This window comes from Taudactylus pleione, unplaced genomic scaffold (assembly GCF_031769625.1).
Source record: "Taudactylus pleione unplaced genomic scaffold, aTauple2 ptg000711l, whole genome shotgun sequence".
NCBI classification, from domain to species: domain Eukaryota; kingdom Metazoa; phylum Chordata; class Amphibia; order Anura; family Myobatrachidae; genus Taudactylus; species Taudactylus pleione.
Window position 1 is genome coordinate 9,671,884 of NW_028285113.1, and position 24,403 is coordinate 9,696,286.

The 24,403-nt window shown below is 43.9% G+C and overlaps 1 protein-coding gene across 9 annotated transcripts in view; it reads left to right on the top strand.

Moving 5' to 3' along the window:
- Nucleotides 1-24,403, top strand: part of GRIA4 (glutamate ionotropic receptor AMPA type subunit 4) — a 426,050-nt gene that overhangs the window by 373,905 nt on the left and 27,742 nt on the right. For all 9 annotated transcript variants that reach the window (XM_088456663.1, XM_088456664.1, XM_088456670.1 and 6 more), the window contains exons 11-13: nt 3,954-4,324; nt 11,658-11,856; nt 20,450-20,697. In XM_088456663.1, coding sequence (XP_088312789.1) covers nt 3,954-4,324; nt 11,658-11,856; nt 20,450-20,697 — 818 coding nt within the window. The remainder of the gene's footprint in view (nt 1-3,953; nt 4,325-11,657; nt 11,857-20,449; nt 20,698-24,403) is intronic.

Genomic DNA, 24,403 nt, shown 5'->3' on the forward strand with positions numbered 1-24,403 from the left:
GTAGAATGATATCGCGTGTCTGAGTCCTGGCCTTCGGCCTTCGGCCTACAGCTGGTGTTAAGAACTCAGACACATGATATCACTCTGCTGGAGAGTATTGTATGTTATCCCTCAAGTAGGATTGATTTCTTAGACTTGAAGACTGCCAAATCATGTTGCAGCTACAATAGCGTTTCTAGTGTGCTGACTATCCAATGCTTATCCCTGCTTGAGCACAGGTTGGTCAGTAGCAGACATTTACTTTAACTGTTGATAAATGGTTATTTATATAACAAGGCATGTTTACAATATATACTGTATAAATAAATAACTAGTTATTTAGTATCACTCCTATATATACTGTATACACAATGAATTCAAGTTGATTTGACAAGAAATGGAGTAATATTATTTGGAATATGCTCAGACTGGGTCTAGGCTAGATCACGTTGATCTCTTGTAGAACAGAACAAAGTTGAAGGTTAATCATTACAGTACATTTATAGACAAACTCGACATGGATGACTTACAAGCATTCAATATGACTTCCTATCCACTCTTCAATCAGCGTTTACAGATAACTAAAACACCACACAGACAATCATATTATATATGGTCTACTCAATCATTATATTATACATAGTGTACACAGTCAGAGGTTCCCAAATGCGGTCCTCAAGGCTCCCCAACAGTCCTGGTTTTAGAGATATCCATGGTTGAGCACAGGTGACTTAATTAGTACCTCAGTCAATTTGATTTAACCATCTGTGCTCAACCATGGCTATCTCTAAAACCTGAACTGTTGGGGAGCCTTGGGAACCGTGTTTGGGAACCTCTGGTTTACACAATCATTATATTATACATAGTCTACACAATCATTATATTATATATAGTCTACACTATCTTGTTACCTTGAAAAAAGAGCGGGCACGCTCTGAAACGTTGGAGTATTTTGGAAACATGCCATAAAAACGACTTAACTATTTAAAGACCCGGAGTGCCACCCTCTTTTACTATATTACTGTGTTACTTATTAGGGAAGGCACTGGGGCATATAATTTCATCTGGACTGAGTGCCGGTCCTTTTTGCTGTATATAGTCTACACAATCATTATATTATATATAGGCTACACAATCATAGTCTAAACACACAATAATTATATTATACATAGTCTACACTAACAATCATTATGTTATATACAGTCTACACAAATAATTATATTAGACAGTATTAGTCTACGCAAACAATTATTATATAATAGACATATCAAAGGTAATTTTACCTCTGAGGTGAAGATTGTAAACAACATGAATGATTGATAAGGATCTTATTAATAACAATATGATTATCAATAGACAAGTTGGTCTATATGGTTGGAAGACCATCTGTACTGGCCTAAAGCGTGCAGTTATCTTCCGACGAGACTTGCAGCGTATCTTGCTGGCCACACTGTAATGTGATTGTTGGAGGACACCATGGTGGTGGTGTTGGGGTCCTTCTATTCCCCGGTTACTCATACCAACTCATACCCTCAGAACCATCCCTTACGTTCTCTACATTTGAAGTTCATGCTATACATCTCTTCCAACCAGTACACCTCCGAGTTGCTGTCATTTTCCATCCTCCTGGCCCTCCCTCCAAGTTCCTTGACAACTTTGCTTCCTAGATCCCTCACTTTCCTTCCTCAGACCTTGCCTCTATTATCCTATATGACTTCAATATTCCAATTAATATCCTCAAAGAATCCTCTTCCACCAAACTTCTAACCCTCACAACTTCATTTGGCCTCTCCCAAGTGACCTCCTCACCCTCCCATGTGAGTGGGCGTTCGCTTGATCTGGTTTTCACTCACCGTTGTGATATTTCTGAATACTCCAATTCCCCATCCCCCCTCTCTGACCATTACCTTCTCTCTTTTAAGCTATCCCTCTCTCCTTCCCCTCCTCTACCTCCTAAAATCACCATCACTAAGCGTAACATTCAGGCTATCGACACTGTTTCCTTTTCTTCCTTGCTTGACTCACTTCTCTCCCCTATCCTTTCTCTCTCCTGCCCTGAACAAGCTGATTCCCTATACAATGCCTCCCTTACTACTGCTCTTGACTCTGTTGCTCCATCGATCACTACTCATCCTTGCAGATCCACACCTCAACCCTGGCATTCCAAATGCACCAGATACCTGCAAAAGTGTTCACGAACCACCAAGCAACAGTGGAGAAGATCACGCTCTAAGGCAGATTTTTTTCCATTTCAAATTTATGCTCTCATCCTACAGTGTGCCCTTTACCTCTCTAAACACTCATATTTCAAGAACCTCATCTCCTCCCAGTCCTCAAATCCACAGTGTCTCTTCAAAACCTTCAACTCCCTCCTCTGCCCACCCCCTCCTCGGCTCCCCTCCTCGCTCTCTGCTCTTGACATTGCTACCTTCTTTACATCTAAAATGTATTCCATATGTCAGGACATCATATCCAGCCAGGCCCCCAGCTCTTCACCTCCTCCTTTCCTGGATCCAGTATCTGGAGAGGAAGTCAGAGGCCTCATTCGTCCCCCCCTCTTCCACCTCCCCCCTTGACCCTAACCCCTCCCTCCTCCTCCGCTACCTCTCCCCTTCTGCCTGCTCCCATCTTGCCCACCTCCTTAATCTCTCTCATCAGGCACTGCCCCTTGTGCATTCAAGCATGCACTTGTCTGCCCCATTCTTAAAAAACCTACCCTTGATCCTAATATTCTCTCTAACTACCGACCCATCTCTCTCTTCCCTTTTGCCTTTAAACTCCTTGGGCATATTGTTTACAACTTCCTTTCTTTCTTCCCACTCCCTCCTTGACGCTTTTCAGTCTGGTTCCTGTTCTCTCCACTCCACTTAAACTGCCCTCACGAAAGCAATGAACTCCTTGCTGCCAAATCCAAGGGCCATTACTCTCTACTCATTCTCCTTGACCTCTCTGCTGCTTTCGACACTGTGAACCACCCTCTCCTGCTGCAAATCCTTCACTCCCTTTGTCTTCCCACCCTCCCACATAACCTCACTTCCCACAATTTATTTATCAATTGATGGCACAACTATCTCATCTAGCCCCAAAGTGCACTGTCTTGGAGTTATCCTGGACTCATCCCTCTCCTTTAAATCACATATCCAGAACCTCTCACAGTCAAGTTGTTTCCATCCCCAAATTATTTCCAAGATCAGACCCTATCTCACCCAGGATGCTACTAAAACATACACTCAATTGTCATCTCCAGATTGGACTACTGTAGCCTCCTCCTGTCTGGCCTCCCAAAATCCCATCTCTCTCCTCCACAGTCTGTCCTCAATTCTGCTGCTCAGCTCATTTTCCTCTCCAAATGCTCTACATCTGCCTCCCCTTTCCTACAAGCCCTCCACTGGCTCCCAATCCCTTTCAGAACCCAATTCAAGGTTCTCACGTTCGCTTAGAAAACACCCTCACTCAATCTTATCCCATTTACATCTCTGTTCTCATCTCCATTCACTCTCCTGTCCACCCTCTTCGTTCAACTAATGCATGCCACCTTTCATACCAACTGATTACTTCCTCCCACTCCCATCTCTGAGATTTTGCCCGTGCTGCACCCTACCTTTGGAACTCTCTCCCTCTCCCCATCAGACTTTCCACCTCTCTACAATCATTCAAATGGGCTCTCAATACCCCAATACTTCATTAAAGCCTTCCAGCTCTCATCCTAACTTGCTGCTACATGTTCCTTCCCCCCATCTACCCCATCTGTGTCACGCCTGTTTGGCTGCTCCTCCCTTTTAGAATGTAAGCTCTTACGAGCAGGGCCCTCTACCCTCTTGTGCTTCTCTCTACTTTACTTACATCTAATTCTTATGTCGATAATGTAGCAATGTATATAATCCATGTCCTTGTCCTGCATTGTATTGTATTGTACTGTAAATCACTGGTCACCTATTTGTTTAACACCTTGTCTTCCATGTCTTGTCTTACAGAAAGCAGAGATTGCAGTAGCCCCCTTGACTATCACTTTGGTGCGGGAAGAGGTCATTGATTTCTCAAAACCTTTCATGAGCTTAGGAATTTCCATTATGATTAAAAAGCCACAGAAATCAAAACCAGGAGTCTTTTCATTTTTGGACCCTTTGGCTTATGAAATCTGGATGTGCATAGTTTTTGCTTACATTGGGGTCAGTGTAGTCCTTTTCCTCGTAAGCCGATTTAGCCCTTACGAGTGGCATATGGAGGAACCAGAAGATGGGAAGGAAGGACCTAGTGACCAGCCTCCAAATGAATTTGGTATTTTTAACAGCCTTTGGTTTTCACTTGGAGCCTTTATGCAGCAAGGATGTGATATATCACCAAGGTTAGTATAGCCAAATTACCATTTATTTATTTACAGTAAATGGAAAAAAAACACTTCAAGTATTTATTATATTTTAAGCAATTTGAGTATAATGTGTTATGCGAATGCTTCCCATAGCATAAGTCCCACACTTTGAAGTTGGTGAGAGGTGTGTCCACATCATGAAGAAGCAGGGGTTGGGGGAGGGTTAGGGGTTAGCGTTAGGCACTCGGGGGAGTGTTAGGGTTAGGCACTAGGGGGGGGGATTAGGTTTAGGGTACAGGGAGGGGGGAGGTCAGGTTCAGGAACCGGGGAGGGACGGTTAGGGTAGGGAGAGGGGGAGGGTTAGGATACCTACCGACAGGTGTCGGTATCCTAACCCTGTCGGGATGCCGGCATCAGGATTTTGACCACCGGGATCCCAAGTGCCGGCATCCCGTACCAATCCCTCCCATTGCTATAGTTGGGTGTTGTGCATTGTCTTTTATTGTATGTATCTACTGTAGTGTAATTGCACTGCATCTATAGTTTACGTTGATACGTGCTCAGCTCACATACATAATAATGAAGTATTAAGCTATTAATGTTAATTAGTGTAAGGTAGAAAATATTTTTATTACATTAATTTGTAAAACTGTTTTAGATTTTGGGAATTTTTGTTAGAAAAAATGTCTACTTTGTATTTTTTCCATATTCGTTTGTGTTGGTTTCATTGTAAAATGCAGCAAGATATAATTAAACATTAAATAATAAATAATTTCAGTAGACCAGTACATTTGTCAGTAGACAAATGTTTCTGTATAAACAAAATAGTGAAAATATAGAACCAACTGGAACACTGCTGCAAGAGGACAAAAAAATGGGGATGTTCTAAATCATCTGAGATAAAACATCTTTGTGGTGGCAATACCTGAGAAATATTTATATATATATATATATATATATATATATATATATATACACACACTGTATATATACACACATACAGTATATGTTATATACACACATACAGTATATGTACTGAAAAATGCTATAACTGCATATTATATATAGCTTACATGTACCAGAATATATCATATAATTTCCCTAAGAACCAGTGAGTCATAAATATTAGTCAGGGAAGGCCTTATTGTTCTTATTGTTCCTAGGATATTGATAGACTGCATATGGGTATATCGCACACAATAGTTGCAGCCGCTGTTTATTGGTGACTTTCCATTCGGTACTTGTGTACTTTACGGACTCATTGCAGAGAGAATCCAATGAATGTTTTAAATGGTACTTGTGTACTTTACGTACACAAGTACCGATAGTTGTCCCCACCTAAAGAAGAAAGTTGTGCGCTTCGGGCTCAGTGGCTCGCTACGCTCGCCACAAGGTTATGTTCCCCCTCTATGCCCACTTGGATAGTAGGGAATGACGTTGGACACTGGGAATGACGCAGGACACTGGCTGATGACGTCAGGGTCCTCTCCGTGAAGGGGATTTAGACATTACCATGATTGATAATAATAATGAGTGTAGGACACTTGGGTTCTCTCTGCAATGAGTCCAGTACACAAGTACCTTCCATTTTATCATGTAAAATAAAGTTACAATAATAATTTACTTTTAATTATTTTTGTCAAGCAATAAAACTGTTTGGGTGGTCTTTGGTAACACACCTACATCATGCACATGGACTCCTGGCAAACAATGTTTTGGTTTTGGTTTTACTTTGGATATTCCACACTAAATTCCCTATTAACATTTTTATAATCTCACTTAACTCTATATATAACCCATTGACCAAGAAGAGATTATGAGAATTTTATCTTAGCACCTTATTCAAACAGTTACGAGAGCTGATTGATAAATTATGAGACTGACTTTTTTATTCAGAATCAGATGACTCCACAGGATCTGAACCTCTTTCTTTTTCAAAGTAGCGTCCTTCACATTCAGTACATTTTTTCCTGCCTTTTCAAAACGAAGAAGACGACGCACAGTAGACGGTTTTGTGACATCATTTTTAGTGTTGCAGCTGCGCCATTTTCCACTTCATCATCTTTTGAGAACTTCTCTCCGCGCAGTTGTTTTTTCAGGTTTGGGAATGCCCACAAATCATCCAGGCTATATGGAGCGTGTTCCGGTGCTGTCTCATTAAATTCAGTCACTGCTGCCAATGCAACAGCAGCAACATGTGGTCGGGATTTGTCTTGGAGCAAAAACCACTGTTTCTTCAGCAAATGTGGTTTTTCCTTCTGTTATATATATTGGAATCTGACTCTGCCAGATTCATTGTTTAATGCCTGCAGTACCATGTCTGACCACTGTGTTATTTTACTGTATTGCTTTACAGTAGGGATGTGCAGGCTCGGATAGGTTCGAGTTTGCACGTGGAGTTCGGATTTTTCCCTCCAAAAAAACGGAACTCAGAAAGAGGCAAAACGTCATCTTGCATGGATGAACATCATCATTCCTGGACTTTTGTCCAGGAATGATGATGTTCGTCCATGCAAGATGACGTTTTGCCTCTTTCTGAGTTCCGTTTTTTTGGAGGGAAAAATCCGAACTCCACGTGCAAACTCGAACCTATCCGAGCCTGCACATCCCTACTTTACAGCCACTGAAAAATGTGTTGCTCTATGTTTGTCGTCAGTTCAGTAAAGGTGTTGAAGGCATGCTGACTACAGCTCCTGATCTCTGTGCATGTCTGTATGAAAGAGCACATACACAGACAATACAATTGGCGACGAGTGGCTTATGAACCCAGGCCACATTTCCCAGACCAGAAGAGAAGTGGTGTGGCAGCATTGTGAGAGAATCACCTTGAACTTTGTTCAGCCATAGTTGCCTACCTTCTAAAATCTCTTCCCGGGAGAAGCCCGGGTAAGAGAAGCAGGAGGGTGGCAATGGGGGCGGGGCCTGATGATTTGCATCATTAAGCCCCACCCCCTCATAGAAAATTACCGCGATTGGCTATAATTTGCATAGAAGGCGGGGCCAAATGATGTGATTCATGAAGAATCACATCTTAAGCCCCGCCCCCTACACGGAGACCCGTGATCGCTGCGGGAGTTCTCCTCATTCTGCCCACTTCACTAGGAAGTGGGCAGAATGCGGGAGAAACGCCTACCCTCCCGGGGATGCGGGGGGTTACCCCAAAAATCAGGAGCCTCCTTCGAAAACCGGGAGGGTAGGCATGTATGTGTTCAACTGCAAGCTCTGGTAAGGACCTACTCTCATGGCTATGGACATGGGCACAGTAAGTGACTTTGACATAGAAAAGGATGACTGGCTCCTGTATACAGAAAGACTGGAACAGTATTTTGTGGCAAATAACGTTGCTGAAGAGAAACAAGTGCCAGTCCTATTAAGTGCTATGGAGGGGGAAAGCCTATGGTCTGCTCCACAATTTAACTACCCCTGAGAAACTTGCTGCAAAGTCTTTTACAGATTTTGTTTAGATTTTGCAAGAGCATCTGTCCAATAAGCCTGTCCTGATAACAGAATGGTTCAGATTCCATAAACGGAACCAGGAGGAGGGGAGTCAGTGGCTGCGTATGTGGCAGAACTAAAATGACTGTCGGAGCACTGTCAGTTTGGAGATGGCCTGAACGATGCCCTGAGAGATCGTCTGGTGTGTGGGATTTCTAGCGAGAGTGAGCAAAAACGTTTACGTTTATTAACAGAGACAGATCTTACATTGAAATGTGCAGTACAGGTGGCATTGTCTATAGAAGCTGCAGCTAAAGATGCTATGGAACTGCAGATAGGAGGCAAGTCAGCATCTCAAGTTCACAAAAATGGTGGCGACAACACCACCAACTACACCTTTGCTCGCATATGGCACCCCGGTAGATGTATGCTACCGCTATGGTGCAGGTGCGCATTCACCCAGAGACTGTAGGTTTAAACACGAACTGTGTAGGAAATGCAACAAAAGAGCACATTAAACAGGTTTGCCAGTCGTAGGCATATCACCCTGAGACCACTGGTGAGAGACCAAAACACACCAAAGCACGGAATACATACGCTATGAAAGACTACAAGGTGGACTCAGACAGTGACAATGATCTGGGCAGGTTGGAAGTTTTTGCAGTAAAAGGTGGTGACAAACAAACAATTTGGGTCACTCCGCGAGTAAATGGCCAAACTATTAAAATGGAACTGAACACAGGATCAGCAGTCTCTGTAATGTCACAGCACGAGAACCAACGTCATTTTTAAAAAACAAAACTTTATTGCTGCTTAAAACATATACTGGGTAGAAGGTCATTCCATGCGGGGTGTTGCCTGTACCCGTACAATATAATGGCCAGCAGGAGACTCTGGACTTATACATCATACAAAAGGGCGGCCCAGCATTGTGGAGCCGGGAATGACTGCAAAAAATTCAGATAGACTGGTCGGCCATCACAAGCCTGAGCATCACACACGCTCCACCTTTGTTCCCAGTCCTTAATCAAGCTACAGTTGTTTCCAACCAGGCATTGGGACTCTGCAACACATAACAGGGAAGCTATTTCTGACAGATGAAGCTGTTCCCCGGTTCCGTAAGGCTCGCCTGGTACCTTATGCTACTCGTTGGAAGGTGGAGCTGGAGTTGGACAGGTTGGAAAGTGAGCAAATCTCATCCAAGGTGAACTGGAGCCCTTGGGCAACTGCTGTCATCCCTATAGTAAAGGAAAATTGCATAGTACGGCTATTCCGGGATTTTAAGGTCACCATAAATCCAGTACTGCAGACAGATCACTACCCATTACCAAGAATTTAAGGTATCTTCGCAAATCTGACAGGAGGACAAAAGTTTAGTAAGATTGATCTAGTTGATGCGTACCTACAAATGGAGATAGAGGACTATTCGAAAGTGTTCCTCACCATTAACACACATAAAGGATTTTACCGGTACAATCATTTGGTGTTCGGCATTTCTTCTGCCCTTGCCCTTTGGCAATGAGCCATGGATCAAGTATTATAAGGGGTATCTGGGACCCTAGATAACATTTTCGTGACAGACTCCTCTGACTTCAAAACCTGAAGCTGGTGTTGCAGCAGCTTGAACAATATGGGCTCAGAGCCAAGAAAAGACAAGTGTGAGTTCTTCATGGCCGCTGTTACATACTGTGGCCACACTATTAATGCCAGTGGACTGCACAAATGTCAGGAAATAGTGGAAGCTGTGTTAAAGGCTCCCCCTGCTAAAAGATGTGTCCCAGCTTCTCTCCTTCTTGGGGTTCATTACCACAGATTCTTGCCTAACTTAGCAACACTGCATCCATTACATCAGTTGCTCCAGTATCGTCAAAAATGGGTATGGTCAAGAGACTGTGGCCCTCATTCAGAGCCGGACGCAATTAGCGCTCGCTCGTCCTGAAAATAGGGGTGGCTATTCAAATGAACCGTTCGCTGTTTGCGGTCTGTTCACGCCTCTAGGTCTGAACGAGCGAACAAAACTTGCGGTCGTTTTTTGGGAAACTACGCCCCCTGGCTGCTCGCATCCACGTCATGTCCGCTATTTATTAGATTAATTGAGTACATCGAACAGGGTATGAACTGCTCGCTATTCTTGTGGTCGGTTTTTGCTACCACAATTTTGCGAGCAGTTCTGGCTATAAAATAACCCAGTGACGTGGTCAATGACGCTGCTGTTTTAATTATGCACACCCATAAAACGCCCGTTTTGACCTTTAAGCACGCCTGCGTTCTGATTTCCACTCCCCGTTTTCAAGCACCTTCCCCTGTTACCACCCACATACGCCTCATTCTGTCACTCAAATTAGCAGGCATTCGCTATTTTGCGAGCACATGAATTTCGACCGCACTGACTGGTTGGCGCATGCGTATAACGATCCGTACGCATGCGCAGTTGGCCAAACATCGCTCGGAGCGAACGAGCTGCCGCTTACGAGTGGCTCTGAATCAGGCCCTGTGCTTTTACACAGGCAAAGGACCTGATTACATCAGCCAGATTAACATTGTTTAATGCCTGCAGTACCATGTCTCACCACTGTGTTATTTTACAGTATTGCTTTACAGCCGCTGAAAAATGTGTTGCTTTATGTTTGTCCTGAGTTCAGTAAGGTGTTGAAGGCATGCTGACTACAGCTCCTGATCTCCTTGTATGTCTCTATGAATGAGCACATACACAGACATTACATCTTCCTCATGGCTCCACGCAAATGGGTTTTCAGGACGTTTGCATTGTAGTCACCATTAATTGTCTGTCCACAGGGAATCCAGTGCTGTAGGATCATACTGTGCGCATCAAAGAACAGCAGAAACATGACTTTACACGCTGAAGGAATCACAAGGAATTTTTTGGGCGTAGGTGAATTCACGTCTTTCCATACAATGGACTGTTGTTTAGATTCCGGATCATGATGACGAATCCACGATTCCTCACACGTCACAATCGATGTCAGGAAATCGGGTATCCTCTCCGACATTCGAACGGTGTTCTTGCATGATTCAACTAGTCATCGCATCTGCTCTTCTGTGGGATTTCTGGGTACCCACCTGGCACACACGCAATGCATTTTCAGTTCCTTTCTCACAATATTCTGAACCCGTTCGTATGAGATGCCAGGTGAAGCCAAAAGTTTGCGTAAAGTTAACCTTCTGTCATTTTGCAACATCTCAGCAGCTTTGGCAATGTTGATATCTGTAACCGCGGTGGATGGTCTCCCAGAACATGATCGTCAGTCACTCGTCTATTACCTTCTTTGAAGTGCTTCCACCACCAAAATAATTAGCAGTGCTGCATTTAATGAGTTTAATTTCCACTTTTTCCAAGTTTAACACAAGATTTAATCACACATCTCTCACACATCTCTGACGTAATTTCACAGACACGTCTTCCTCATCCGCCATGACGAAACGTACGAAGATCTTATACTTGCTGTGACCAAACAAAGATAACTACGGCAGTCCAAACACAGGTTCAGACACATCGATTTATGAGCTTCACAATAACCAGCATAGCGTTGCCACGTCTACCTATGGGACAGAAAAACAGAGGCAGTCTCATTACTTTTCAATCAGCCCTCATAGATAAATTAGATCACTCTACATATCCGCCCAAACATATCAGAAATTACTGTGGCCCAGAAAAATTGGCACTGCTGGAGGGAATGCTGGAAGGAATGTAATCATACAACATACATTAGAGGTTGTTCCTCAAAATCAGACAAAGGTACTTTCAAAGGAAAAAACATTCAAAATAAGACCTGTTCCTGGAAATGATGGACATGGAGTATGTGTATTTTGGAAGTGTCACTGTTACATCAATAAATGTAAATGTACAGCATGAAGGTACAGTAACTACAAAAAGATGAAAACTGAAATTTTGTATTGACCCATTCATGTTTAGATCTCTCTCAGGTCGCATCGTTGGAGGTGTGTGGTGGTTCTTTACTCTCATTATTATCTCGTCTTACACGGCTAACTTGGCTGCTTTTTTAACCGTCGAGAGAATGGTATCGCCAATAGAAAGTGCAGAAGACCTTGCAAAGCAAACAGAGATTGCCTATGGAACACTTGATGCAGGTTCAACAAAAGAATTCTTCAAAGTAAGTTGATGCTCAAAGTACAATATTATGAGTTGTTATCTATTTTTTATAAATACTGTATCAGGTAAGTGACATTACAAAAAAAGACTAATTCATGTCGATATTTTTATACAAGTTTTGTTAGTTTGGAATCAGTTCATGTACAAGTCAGCACAGCCGCTATGTCTAGCAGGTAATATCCTATGCTCTATTAACTCTATTGGTGTTGTCCAAGCATCTTGAAACTGACCATACACATCCTGAAGCGAATAGACTATTTAGTCATGCTCTATTAAGTGGGTTAATAATTGCACTTGGTTCCTCCAAGTTGAAAGATCAAAACTCAATACAGTCATATCAGAAGTTGATTGTCGTGACCACCATCGGAGCTTGTGTAAGATTATCGGTTAGCCCAAATGTAAGTGTAGGTGCGGGCTGTGTAGCCAGATTGAGATTGTGATCTAATAGCTAAGAGCAGTTCCTGAAAGGCCAACTTCTGAGGACAAACTGTTTCCAAGAGCAACTATTTGAGGACAGGTCACTGTTTGCAGGACGTTCAAAGGTAGACTTATGTACAGTTATTTTTATCTGCACCAAATAGGTAGCAACAGCTCACGTTTCTCAACTTTCAAACATAAATTCATAAAATATGCACAATATGAAAATATAGTAAAATAACTCAAGTCTGTCTTTATAAATATTGAATATATCTCAGATATTTTTGTAAAGCCAGTACTAAATTTGACCTAAAAGCAAAGCTCTTGGACACAGTTACATAAGAGACATAATAGCAGGATATTGAGCCTGATTCAGATTTTGGCAGAGCCGGCTCTAACCAATTTGGTGCCCTAGGCAAGATTTTGGCTGGTGCCCCCCAGCAGATAATCCCAGGCTCTCCCCTTACAGCACCCCTCACAGCACACTGCTGTAACCATAGAAAAAAGGGACAGGTTTTATGGGAAAGTTCATTATATCCCCATCTCAAAAGGCATTCTATAGGGCACATTCTCCCCTCACAGTACATCTCTTTCCTCACTGCACATCACCCCTCACAGCATAGATTACAGCACAGCACCCCTCTCCCAGCACAGCACCCCTCACAGCACAGATTACAGAATAGATTACAGCACAGCACACATCACCCCTCACCCAGTACAGCACCCCTATTCCAGCACAACATCCCTCACAGCACAGATTACAGCACAGCACCCATCACCCCTCACCCAGTACAGCACCCCTATCCCAGCACAGCACCTCTTACAGCACAGCACCCATCACCCCTCACCCAGCAACACAGCACCCCTCATCCAGCACAGTACAGATAACAGCATAGTCAGCACCCATCACTCACAGAACAGGCATACCCCCACACCCCACCCACTGCATATAAGTTTGCAGGGACCCATGTAGACTGCTGTAGCACATCTCAGGAGAATGGTAGCTGATGGTTGCAGCTTGTTGTTACTCCATACCCCCTTCTATCCTGGTGACCATCATCATCACTAGTCCACACACTGTGGGCCTGATTCAGAGCCGGACGCTCTGACCAGAGCGCTCGCTCTGAATCAGTGCCCTCCTACCTAAAAATGGAGCGACCTCCTGGCCGCTCGCATAGCTGTGGGTGACCACCCACAGCATATGCGAGCGGCCAAAAAGATGGTTGCGATGGTCAAGACCATCGCGACCATCGGGCTTGCGACGAGACCCTGCGGTAGGGTCTCGGTGACCGCAAGCCCTGGATTGATTTTGGCTCTATCAGAGCCAAAATCACTCCCACTGACATCACTAATGATGTCAGTGGGGCCGGACCCAGACGGCCCCATCGACAGCACGCCCCCTTTGGTGCGAGACCCGGAGCGACAGCTTGGCTGTCGCTGTCCAGGTCTCGCGCATGCGCACGACGGAGCTCCCTCCATCGTGCGCATGCGCATTGGGGTAACATCGACCCGCTTGCGAGCGTCCTGCGCTCGCGAGCGGGTCTGAATGACCCCCTGTGTCCCTTCTTACAAATGTGATGATGGAGTCCACCCATGGCCATAGCAGTGTCATAATTCCCTTGGCCCCCACTCCCAATGGAAGTGGATAGATCCCCTTCAGTAATTGTACCCGGACGTCATCAGTTACTGTCCAACATCATTCCCTACTATCCACGTGTACACAGAGGGGGAATATAAACCTGTGGCGGGCAAAATGTGGCGAGGCACATATAGAAACCGTTGTAATTCCTACACCGTTCACCTGATTTGGGTGTAATTACCCTCAAATTAAATCTGAAAGTCTGCAGTTAAATCACATCTTGTTTGTTTCATTTCAAAGCCATTGTGGTGGTGAATAGAGGCCAAAATATGAAAATTCTGTCAATGTCCCAATATTTATGGACCTGACTGTATATCTGCCTCCCCCTCCCCCATAGCAATATCATTAGCTCCCTGAGCTCCCACTCCCATAGCAGTGTCAGCAGCCCCCACTCCCCATATGTATCTGCCTCCCTTCATCCAGCTCTTACCTTTGTCCTGTATGCCTGGGCAGGGTTCTGCAGCTCCGCTGGTATTGCCTGGCTCTGCAGCTGCTCAGCCTCAAGCAGAAAGCGAAAGTAAACACACTTCCTTCCTGTCTGAGATTGAGCATTGGCTATCTGTCCTGCTGCTGCAGCCTCTCCTCCTGGGTGGCGCTTATTGCTGAGATAGCAGTGAGCACCCGAGTAAGCTCAAAGAAAAAAAAATCTACTGTTGGCCCTAGGTTTGGGATTTGGGAATAGAGTTAGACACAGGTTCTCAAACTCTGGGCCTAATTCAGACCCGCTCGCGAGCGCTGAGTGCTCGCAAGTGGGTCGATGTTGCCCAAGTGCGCATGCGCACGACGGAGGCGGCTCCGTTGTGCGCATGCGCAAGACCCGGGTCTCGCACCAAAGGGGGTGTGCTGTCGATGGTGATTGACAGCACGCCTTTTGTGGGTGTGCCGGGGGCGTGGCTGCCCAGACGGAGGCATTCCCATGGGAACGCCTACCATCTGGGGCCGGCCCCACTGACATCACTAGTGATGTCAGTGGGAGTCATTTTGGCTCTGATAGAGCCAAAAGCACTCCAGGGCTTGCGGCAGCGAGACCCTACTGCAAGGGTCTCGTCGCAAGCCCGATGGTCGCGATGGTCTTGACCATGGCGACCATCATTTTGGCCACTCGCTATAGCTGTGGGTGGTCACCCACAGCTATGCGAGCGGCCAGGAGGCCGCTCCAAAAAGTAGGAGGGACGGCCCTGATTCAGAGCGTCCGGCTCTGAATCAGGGCCTCTGTCCTCAGGACCCCAAACAGTGCATGTTTTCCATGTCTCCTCAAAGAATCACAAGTGAATGTGTCAGTGAGTAATGAATACACCTGGCACATATGCTAGGTGACCTGGAAAATGTGAACTGTGTGGGGTCCTGAGGACTGAGTTTGAGAACCACTGGAGTAAGATATAGCAAGTAACTGTGTACCTGGACAAACCATTTTGCAATGCAAGAGGTACAAATACTTACATTTTTGCATGTGGCTGTTTTGCATGTAGCCTACAAAAGCTGGACAGCTTTATTTTTACACTGCAATTTAGATTTCCTTTTCAGACACACCCCTCCCAAATCTAAATCTCTCTGCACTCTTTAATCTGCCCCACCTGCAGCGCAACATGGTTTTACCCAGGTGCTCAGTTACTTGCTATATCTTAATCTATTCCCAAATCTGAATTAGGCCCATTTTCCTTAGTACTGTGCTTATAATAACAGCTTAACATCATACTTGCCAACTCTCCCTCATTGTCAGGGAGACTCCCTGAAATAGCAGCAATCTCCCTGAAGAGTCCAGCAATCTCCCTCATTTCTTACCCCCATTATGACACTGTTATATAAAAGTAAAAAACAGAGATATATATATTCAAATGGGATCATTAGTATAATTTCCCTGCATTGGGTATAAGGTACAATGATCCCTATGGTTACATGTATTTTCTGAGAAGTATCAGTGTGTTTTCATCAACAAATAGATCTTACTAACAGCTTTCAGGCTCATTTACATGTGGATGTAAATCAAGTATATGACACGCCCCTCAGATGTAGCAGTACACGCCCACTTTACCGCCGTGCTCATAGGTGCTGCTTTCACAATCTCCCTGAAATGCTTTTTCAAAAGTAGGCGAGTATGCTTAACATAGATAGTACAACACAAGGTTTAAACTTGCTGATAATTGCCAGACCTGCATGGCCATTGCTGGTTAAAGAACCACTAGGACTGTGAGGAGTGTTGGCTACCAGCGATGTGGGTCCTACTGATAGTTGGTCTAAGGGCACAATTATTTCCTACTGTATGGCTTTGATTTACGATGTAGCAGAAATACAACTTCAGTACAGGAGAAGTGCAGGAAAACTGTCCCTCTGTGATGTGAATTATGGTGTCTGCTGCTTAGTGGAGATAGCAGTCACTGGTGACTGAACAGAGAATCTGCCCACAAAGCAGTAATGTTCTGGTATCCATACATTTAACAAATTCATGAAAGTGCTTTAGTTTACTTTGCCTCGGGCAAACATGTATCACGTTTGTCATTTGCATCACACTTACTGATCTGGGCATATGAGGTAAAGGGAGTCTGTGTGTATAGATCATTACTCTTCATTCCTTGGGGAGCTGAAAGAAGCAGAGAACAACGACAAGAAAATAATAGTATGGATCCAGGATAACAGAAGCTGGCATTGATAGAATTGTTATGTATGAGCCACCCGGTGGGATTCTTCCTGTCTCTTAATGAGCTACGGTCCCAGTTTCAGCAAAATCACTCAAAATATACGTAGTGTATCTAATAGGAGAAATGACTTTAATATAAAAATGGAAACATTATTATTATTGATGTAATTAATAAATATCTCTAAATATGCTATGTTATTGATGTACTTAATAAATATCTCTAAATACAGTATACTATATTATTGTTATTGATGTAATAAAATAAATATCTCTATATGTACTATATTATTATTGATGTAATAAAATAAATATCTCTATACATTATGTCCCTAAAATGGAGAAGATTTAAGTGGACACAGGGCCTGATTCAGTAAGGATCGCTTTTGCGATCGCAGCTCCGTCATCGCACGCAGGTTTGCTGCGCAAATATGCTAATGATTGCTAATGTGATGCCGTCACACTGCCAGCATAGAGACGCCCACTGCCTCCCACTACCGCTATCTCACATCCGTAATACCTCGCAGTCTTGCGTATACATCGGGAACATGGAGTGCCATCAGCCCCTCACACACAATTATAGCAGCTCTGACTCTACTTAGAAATTGCTAACCTCGTCCCACGCAGTGAGTGCTCAAGCTGGGTGTGCCGTTGCAACGGCTAATTTATGCACACCCATGTAACGGCGTTCCAACGGACAGGCGCGTCTGCGTTTCTCCAACCACTCCCCTGTCATCACCCCCAAATGCTGACTACCTGTCACTCACTCTGCGATGGCTTACTGTGCTATGGGTAATCGCAGTGTGATCGCAGTGTGGCATTCGCGCACGTGCACTGCGATGCATGCACAGTACGCAACAATCGGACAGCGGCGTGCGCTGGTGTAGTTGCGATCCATGATGAATCAGGCCCACATACAGTATGCTATGCCATGCTGATATATATTGTAATATAATAGATGTATGAGGACTTGCCATGTCCAGCGTCTGAATAAACTGATGTTGAGATTCCCTGACCCAGCTGAATCTTGTAATTCCGCAATAGTCCCTAGTAGGAAAACTAAACACACAGACACCTTTTCACAAACATTTCTATTAAAATAAAGACAGTCACAAACATACAAACACTGGTTTACTATTGTAATAAACTGCTGAATCCAAATGAAAAAGAGCGTTATGTTAGACATATGTCACATACCTGTTCCGGACGCATCCATGCACTAGAATCATTGCAATGTAGTACAATATTACACTAGGACAATCAATGGTGGCGAAGCTGGCACCAGTGGCGAATCTATAATGGGTGCAGTGTGTGCGGGGCACATGGGCCCCGGGTCCAGGGGGGCCCCGCACCGCACACCCTGCACCCATATTAATTTAAACTCACCTGCTCAAAACACCGGAACATGGCCCCCGCGGCCATTTTTCCGCAGTAGACTCCGGGCACACTCTAGTGCACGGAGTCTACTAATGCTCCGGTGGCTGGCCAGCCGCGTCAGTCGGCTGCCGGCCATCGGGGAGCGAGGAGGGGGCCCCGCACGGGGAGTGCACACGGTCACCCTCCTCTCTTAAGATGCCCCTGCTTGGCACTCCAGCTGCTGTGGGACTACATATCCCAGCATGCCCTGGCACAGTTTTAGCATTCCCTAATAGCAAAACTCTGGCAGTGCATGTTGGGATATGTAGTCCCACAGCAGCTGGAGTGCCAGGGTTCGCCACCACTGCACTATGCTATCCACCAGATTGTGGTTTTATTTAAATGATGCATTTTCCATACCTACTTTATATAATACCTGTATGATATTGAATTAGACAAAATGAGAGATACCTAAGTGTGGAATTATGGTGGAGGTATTAGACGTCCTTGCTACACATGCACAAGACAATGTGGTACAATAAAACACTGTGTTATCTGAAAGTGTATCATATGCAAATGACGCATACCCCATACCAACTGTGTAATATAATTTAAAATAAATAAATTCAATTGTTAACTATAAATGTATTATCACCTAAACTGCTATTAATATATTATAAGATTTTGAGTATTAACATTTATGAGGAACAACCCATAGAGTGTGAATTACTTTGGAAACCTCCCTCCATGTCTTTAAGCTTACAGTGTGCAGTTTGTTAAAATTTCTCCCATGGCTATATATTTACACACAGAAAACTAATACTGCTTTTCTGGTGGAGGAAATGTAAAATGCCTGATAGTGTCTGAAGTTTATCATATACACTCATACAGATTTATCATATACACTCATACTGATGAACACATTTTCTTATGACATGCACACAGTGTCAGTCATTTACATACTGTATTATAGTTTTTCATTTCTGGGCTGCCCCTACAGATAGCACTTATCCTGTTGCTCCATATTTGCACGAGGCGTGCGGCGTGGCCAGGGCCGTTGAGATAGTCGTGGGTCCTGGGTACTGAAGAGGGTGTGGCCAAATATAGGGGGTGTGGTCATGCCTCCTGTGGTAAAAAAACAAACAATAGAAAATAATATGTGTGGCGTCGGGTAGTAGTGCCGCACACTGGCTCATGCCCCTCCAACAGGCCTAAGCCTGGGTTATTAGTACCTGTGCTCCCCCATGGATAGCGATTCTCTTGCTTTCATATATTTTTTCTGAATTTAACATCTTCTTTGCATCATAGCCACATACAAAGCCGATTATAGTGTCCTAGACACTTTGGATTTAGTATTTTTTTCACAGAGGGATTGGTGTAAAGCTGCAGATTAAGCACAACAATGTGTGGTGCGATGCATGTCGCTGCTCATTTGTATCAGCCCTAAGTTCTTTGCCTTTTCTACCCAAGTTAGTGTCTGAGTCGCACACAGGAGCTGTATGGAACGCCAGTATCCAGGCTACACGTGCATTGTACTTTTGTCGCATATTTTGTGACAAAGTGTGTGATTGGACGCATTAGTTGCGAAGTCTGTAGCGCGCCAAACAGAGCTATATGGTGCAATCTGAGGATAAGTGTATGTGGACACATCCAGAGGCGTCACTAAGGGTGGTGTCATCCAGTGCACCTACTCGCCCTGACACCCCCGACTATGCATTACTTGCACGTGCGCTCACAGAGGGGGTGTGGCCTCATGTCCGCGAAGTCCCCCCCAGTTGTATGATGTTTAGGGGGCACGCCCCCATTTTTGTCACATCGGGGGCTTGTCAGGTACAGCGTGGATGGTGCCCGTATGCACGCTTTATCCATCACCACTGCTTGGTGACACCATCCGAGGGGGTGACACCAAAATGGCAGAGCAGCTCTGCTATTTTGGTGTCACTCCCTTGAATGGTATCACCCCGTGAGGCCCGCATCCCTTGCGCAACCCTAGTGACGCTACTGGACATATCTATATTTTGAGAACATGAATCTCATCCATCTCCTGCTCATTCCTGGACTCCACTACAGCCACCACGTCCTGTGCCACCACATCCACCCCTGTCTTGTCCCCCACATACATCTCTTCCTCTTTGTTCATCTTCTCCACATTGTGTATTTCACATTTTCTCCACCAGAAGTGCAGAAGGATTTGTAACCTGTTGCTTCATTTGCTCTGTAAACTGGCAAAAACTGTTACTGAACTACTTCCTAACAATCGCCATTGTGCAAGATTATCTACCATACGTGTGACAAAATAATGATGGCTTTTATGAATAATAAAATGAAATAGGTCAATAGGAAGGTACATCAGGTCTTGTGATATAGTCCACTGGATGTAGAGTGCTAGAAATACATGAAAAAAAAAAAATTGGTCTGATTTTTTTTGTTATCGCTATCTTTCAATAAGTGTTTAATTCATTCTTAATGCATTGTTCACATTGCCAGTATTTTTCATTGCATTAATTTTTATTTAAATAAAATATAAACATAATAAATTTCATTTGACAGCGATCAAAAATAGCAGTTTATGAAAAGATGTGGACGTACATGAAATCCGCCGAGCCTTCGGTATTCACAAAGACGACAGCAGAAGGAGTGGCCCGGGTCCGGAAGTCTAAGGGAAAATTCGCCTTCCTTCTAGAGTCCACGATGAATGAGTACATTGAACAGAGGAAACCGTGTGACACTATGAAAGTTGGAGGAAATTTGGATTCCAAAGGATACGGCGTGGCCACACCTAAGCATTCTCTATTAAGGTGGGTGGAATAGTATAACAATATAAGATGTGTTGTTATAGTATTCCACCTTCCCTGATGTTCCTGAGTTCTTTTTGTGTTTATAAGTGAACATGGTTTGTCATTTTTCTTTCCTCCATTCCATTGTTGATGCATCCGGTAACTCATTCCAATTAATCCAGAGCACCTTATTTTCAAGGTCATGTAACAAGCAAACAAGTGTAATGTTGAGAGCAGTCATTTAAACCTTAAAAACTATCTTGCAAGACTTAAGGTAAGAAAAAATATGTAATGCAAAAAAAGAAGTGGGTAGAGTTGAGTGATATTGGACTTTGCTATAAGATGATTGCTTGGTGCAATTTTAAAATTATAAGTGAGGGGGGGAGGATAAAACAAAAAGCAAAAAATATTCTCCTTTTGGAAAATAAGATTAATTTATATATTCTCCATAGTTTCCTACTTTACCGGAATAAGCACACTTTCTGGATAAGTGAATCTTCAACTTTCCGTGTCTGTAGTCAAATTATTAACTGATGCGGGGGGAGATGTACTAAGCTCTGGAAAATGATAAATTGGTGAGTGATAAACTAGCAGCCGCTCAGCTCCTAACTGTCATGTTAAAGGCTGTGTTTGGAAAATGACAGTTAGGAGCTGATCGGTGGGTAGTTTATCACTCTCCAATTTATCACTTTCCAGAGCTTAGTACATCTGCCCCCCCCCCCCCCTCAATCCTTGTTTTTTTCCACATTGAATGATCAGATTCCAACCGGTATGATCCTCATAGAGTGCCAACTACCTGTAACCACGACACATTCCCTCCAAGCTCACAATCTCTGGGGTGAGTGCTTGTTCTGTAGAATAGCCTTCATATCATTGGCTAGCTCTTTACACTCAGCTTCTAGAACCTGGTTGACCTCCTATAAGTTCCATTTCACCTTCAACAAGCAGGTGTTCAACAAGTGGCAAATATATATGATTGAGTTCCGGGATTTGGTCTTTATATGTTAGCACTATCTCATCTTTGGTGTTTTGCACGTCCTCCATCTCGTGAAGCAGTTGCGTTTTGAGCCTTTTCAAAACAGCATTAAGCACCAAAGCTTCTTTTAGGGAGAAAGCAGAAGCCACAGCTTCAACCGCTTCATCACAAGTCTCTACTTCCGTTTGGTCACGGTTTTCTGGATATTTGTCAGAAATGGTTTTCTCCTCACTGAGTGACTGATCCATCTCCTACAGAGGACCGCTTCTAGTGCTTTCTGCTCCGAGAGGGTTTCCTTCAACATCCAAATCTTACCATCGCTCTCTTTATCCCATTCGGCGTGAGTCTGAAACAAAAATAGTACTATTGCAGCATCTCAGTTAAGTTTTACAACTTTAGACTGATGCAGAGTTAAAATCCATTTGCAGAGCGTATCGTGCATGTTTTTACGCTGAGCATGCCTCGGAGCTCAGCATGTAGGCGATGTAGAGTCGCATACAAATCTGATGCATCTCCATTTGCGGCTGAAGGGGCATGTATGAGTTGTACTGTAATGGGGTGTTCGCATGGAGCAATGTTCATTGGGGTTGTATTGCCGGATTGCGGATTATGTAGAGTTCTGCATACGCATAAATATGACAGTTTTCCGATGGATCCCTTGCACCAAGGATAGGGCTGGTACAAGTATGCCCGGGTGATAATAATGACAGCTGTGAAACCATGTATATGGATACGGGTGGTCCAGGAGCAAAGATACGTTCAATTCTGCATATGGCCGACTGAGTGCATTTAGTTTCATGCACGCAATGTGGTAGTGACTACAGATCTGGATCAGCCCCTTTGTGGTCCTTTTTTTTCTCTACTTTACAGTCAGACCACCTTCCTCCAAATCACTGGGACCCGCAGTGCACCTGGAAAAAGTATTAAATCAATACTCCCTCACTCAGCCTCGTACCCCTCTTTTGTACTCACATATGCACAGGGTAAGGGAGCTCTTTGGTCCAGGTACTGTAAGCAGGCCTAGAATCTTGGAAATAAAAAAAACACATAGTCAATGTAATACTACCTCTTACGAGGTCCCGGCTTTATTCTGTAGTGCTGGTCTGCAATTGTGGGGGTGGGGAGATGCTTTTTTTATTAAAAATAACGGAAACCTGCATGGATCCTATCTGTGCAGGGACTCTAAATCTTGTCATTTTCACAGCATCGACAGACTCTGTCCTTGGCTGCCCATAGATGTAGACACACACCATTTCACTCTTGTGGGGTAGTATTCAGTAGTCCTGTGCCAGAATGGGTTGCCAACTATCCCCATTTACTGTAGTCTGTTACTAATATATATACATTCACCAGCAGCAGCCAGCACACACTGTAGCAAACCCTCAAGCTTTGTCTGGGGTGACAATGGTCACAGCGGGCACTAAATCCATAATTAATACAGTAGTTGCAATAAGCAGGATTCGCTCACCAGGGCTTCTCTTTATAATGCAAAGACAGACCTAATTTATTCATTTACATCATTGGTGCAGTAGTCGACTTTTCGACCACCAGAACGTGGCCTTTTCAAGACACCACCAGCGAGCAGAACAGGACAAACGCACAATTCTAACTCCCACAGAGTCCCCTAATATGCCACCATCAATTACCCAATAAACTAGCTCCTCCCATTGACTCTCTCTGGGACCGGAAGCGACATACACAATGAATAATCCCTTTTGATAGGCATTAATATCCCATCTACACCTTACCCTTCAATAACCACAGCACACTCGAGACATAACGTACAGCTCACTGGCACCCGGCAGGGCTACCAATTCCACAAAGCGGGCAAAGCATCAGTGCAAGCCCATACTACCCGTATGCATTCCATGCAACCGGAAGTCATGCGGCTTGCGTTCCAACAGCACCCGAACTCACGTCACTTCCGGGGTGCATTACAATGCCCCTGGGAAAAGGAACCACACAAACTAGGTTCCTACATTGTTTTTAGCATGCAAATAAAAGCTACTGTGACCGCAAAAACAATAGCAATAACACCACATCTATAAAAGTGGCAATAACATCACATTGAGGATATAGCCATAGTATGTCAATCAGGCATTGAACAGATCAGTGCACAAACATCAGTCTACTCTAGGAGTAGAGTTATGATTAAACCTAATATAAAATACGAAATAAACATTAAGTGAATCCCATCACCAACTAATAACTTACAAATAACCTAATGAGCTTCTGGGAAAAAAAATTCTAATTATACTTCAATACTAATAATATAATGCAGGATCTCTGTATTGGCAGGGCATCCACTCATTATAAAAAAGTGGTGCAGATGATTGTATTGATTCAGCCACCGCGGGGCCACCGTGTCCAGGTCCCTGTCACCTCCTTTCCTAGGGGGAGGGACCCAATTAATCATCATATATTTTAATGTGGACATTTGATGTCCTTTCTATAGGAAATGAGCCGCAACCAGCTTATCAGTGGTGCCTTTCTCATAGGCAAGTCTAATATCTGACCTATGATGGGTCATGCATTCACGGAAAGTCCTAATCATCTTTCCAACATACATTAGCCCACAAGGGCATAACATAATATATATAAGATGATCCATTTGACAGGACATGCGATGCCTCAGTTGGATACGCCTCCCAGGTAGTGCAGCCAAGGCAATGAAAACATCCATTCTTCATAGATAACCAGTTCTTTGATGGAGCTTGCACATTCAACATGTTGGTTTTATAAAGAAGATCC